The sequence below is a fragment of the Tetrahymena thermophila genome, assembly GCF_000189635.1.
Source record: "Tetrahymena thermophila SB210 genomic scaffold scf_8254899, whole genome shotgun sequence".
Classification (NCBI taxonomy): domain Eukaryota; phylum Ciliophora; class Oligohymenophorea; order Hymenostomatida; family Tetrahymenidae; genus Tetrahymena; species Tetrahymena thermophila.
Window position 1 is genome coordinate 1 of NW_002476627.1, and position 1130 is coordinate 1130.

Genomic DNA, 1130 nt, shown 5'->3' on the forward strand with positions numbered 1-1130 from the left:
TTCTAAAATTTTTATAATTATAAGATTTTCACAATCAACTTAATTAAAATAGGAAGTATTTAATATCTTAAAAATATTTTTGATGATAAAATAAATGCTGAATTTACTTTCATATTAAAAAAAATAAGTTTAATTTTGAATATACAACCAGTAATATTTTAGAAGAACAATTTTGATAGATAATCTTATTAAAATGTATATAAATATATTTGATAGTTATATTTTTTTAAGATGTTTTAATGTAGAAGTAAGAATTAATTATAATATGAAAACAGTGAGTAAGAGTTATAAAAATAATTGGAAAAATATGATTAGCTAACTAACGTCTAAAATTGAAAAAATGGTTAACTATAATACTGGGTTTGTATTTCCATTATCCTTTATATTCTTTGATTAATAAATTAAGTATTCAAATTAATTTATTTGCATCAAAAGGATAAAAGGCTTATGGATAAGGAGACTGTAGACAAGGCTAGCTTGGTACTGGAAGGATAGTAATTGATTATTTTCCTGCTGAAATACCTCTTCCTTCATTCGAAGGACATCTAAAATAAGTCAGTTATGGTGATAATCACACGCTTTTTCTAACAGACTAAGGCGAAGTATTTGCTTGTGGTAACAACTCTGTTGGCTAACTAGGAACTAGTTAAATCGAGTCTTTATCTAACTAATATTCGCATAAAATAATAACAACAAATATCTTCTAATATTTATAATTCTAGAATTATTATTTTTTTAGAGAAAATTAAAATAAAATTAATAAAATATTTTTTTTTAAATGAAAATTTAATTTTATAATATATTGTTTATTTCATTTCTTTGTTTTGTTAATTTTGAATATTTTTTTAGGTATGTTTGGGGCACAGCTTTCTTTGGATATTTTGATGAACCATAATTTATTTAGGCTGATGGCATTTTTTGGAAAGGATTCACTTAAGAGAATAATTTTATTTGACTGACAGATGATTAAGGAAAAGCTTATTCTTGGGGATAAAATATCAATGAAGAATTAGATTTAGGATTGTATCCAAGTCATCAATAATAAGCTTATCCTTAAGAAATTCAAATAAATATGGAAGATAAATATGTTAAGAAAATAGAAATGTGGATAACACTTTTCATTTGCTGTA

At 23.1% G+C, this 1130-nt stretch overlaps 1 protein-coding gene across 1 annotated transcript; it reads left to right on the plus strand. All coding sequences in view use genetic code 6, as the record gives it.

Moving 5' to 3' along the window:
• Window positions 1-340: 340 nt before the first annotated feature.
• TTHERM_02404090 (regulator of chromosome condensation (RCC1) protein) lies at window positions 341-955 on the plus strand (the record flags this gene model as incomplete). Its single annotated transcript, XM_001028441.1, has 3 exons — window positions 341-364; window positions 444-655; window positions 850-955. The coding sequence occupies 3 exons, from the start codon at window positions 341-343 to the stop codon at window positions 953-955; spliced, it is 342 nt and encodes a 113-aa protein (XP_001028441.1).
• Between the last annotated feature and the right edge of the window lie 175 nt (window positions 956-1130).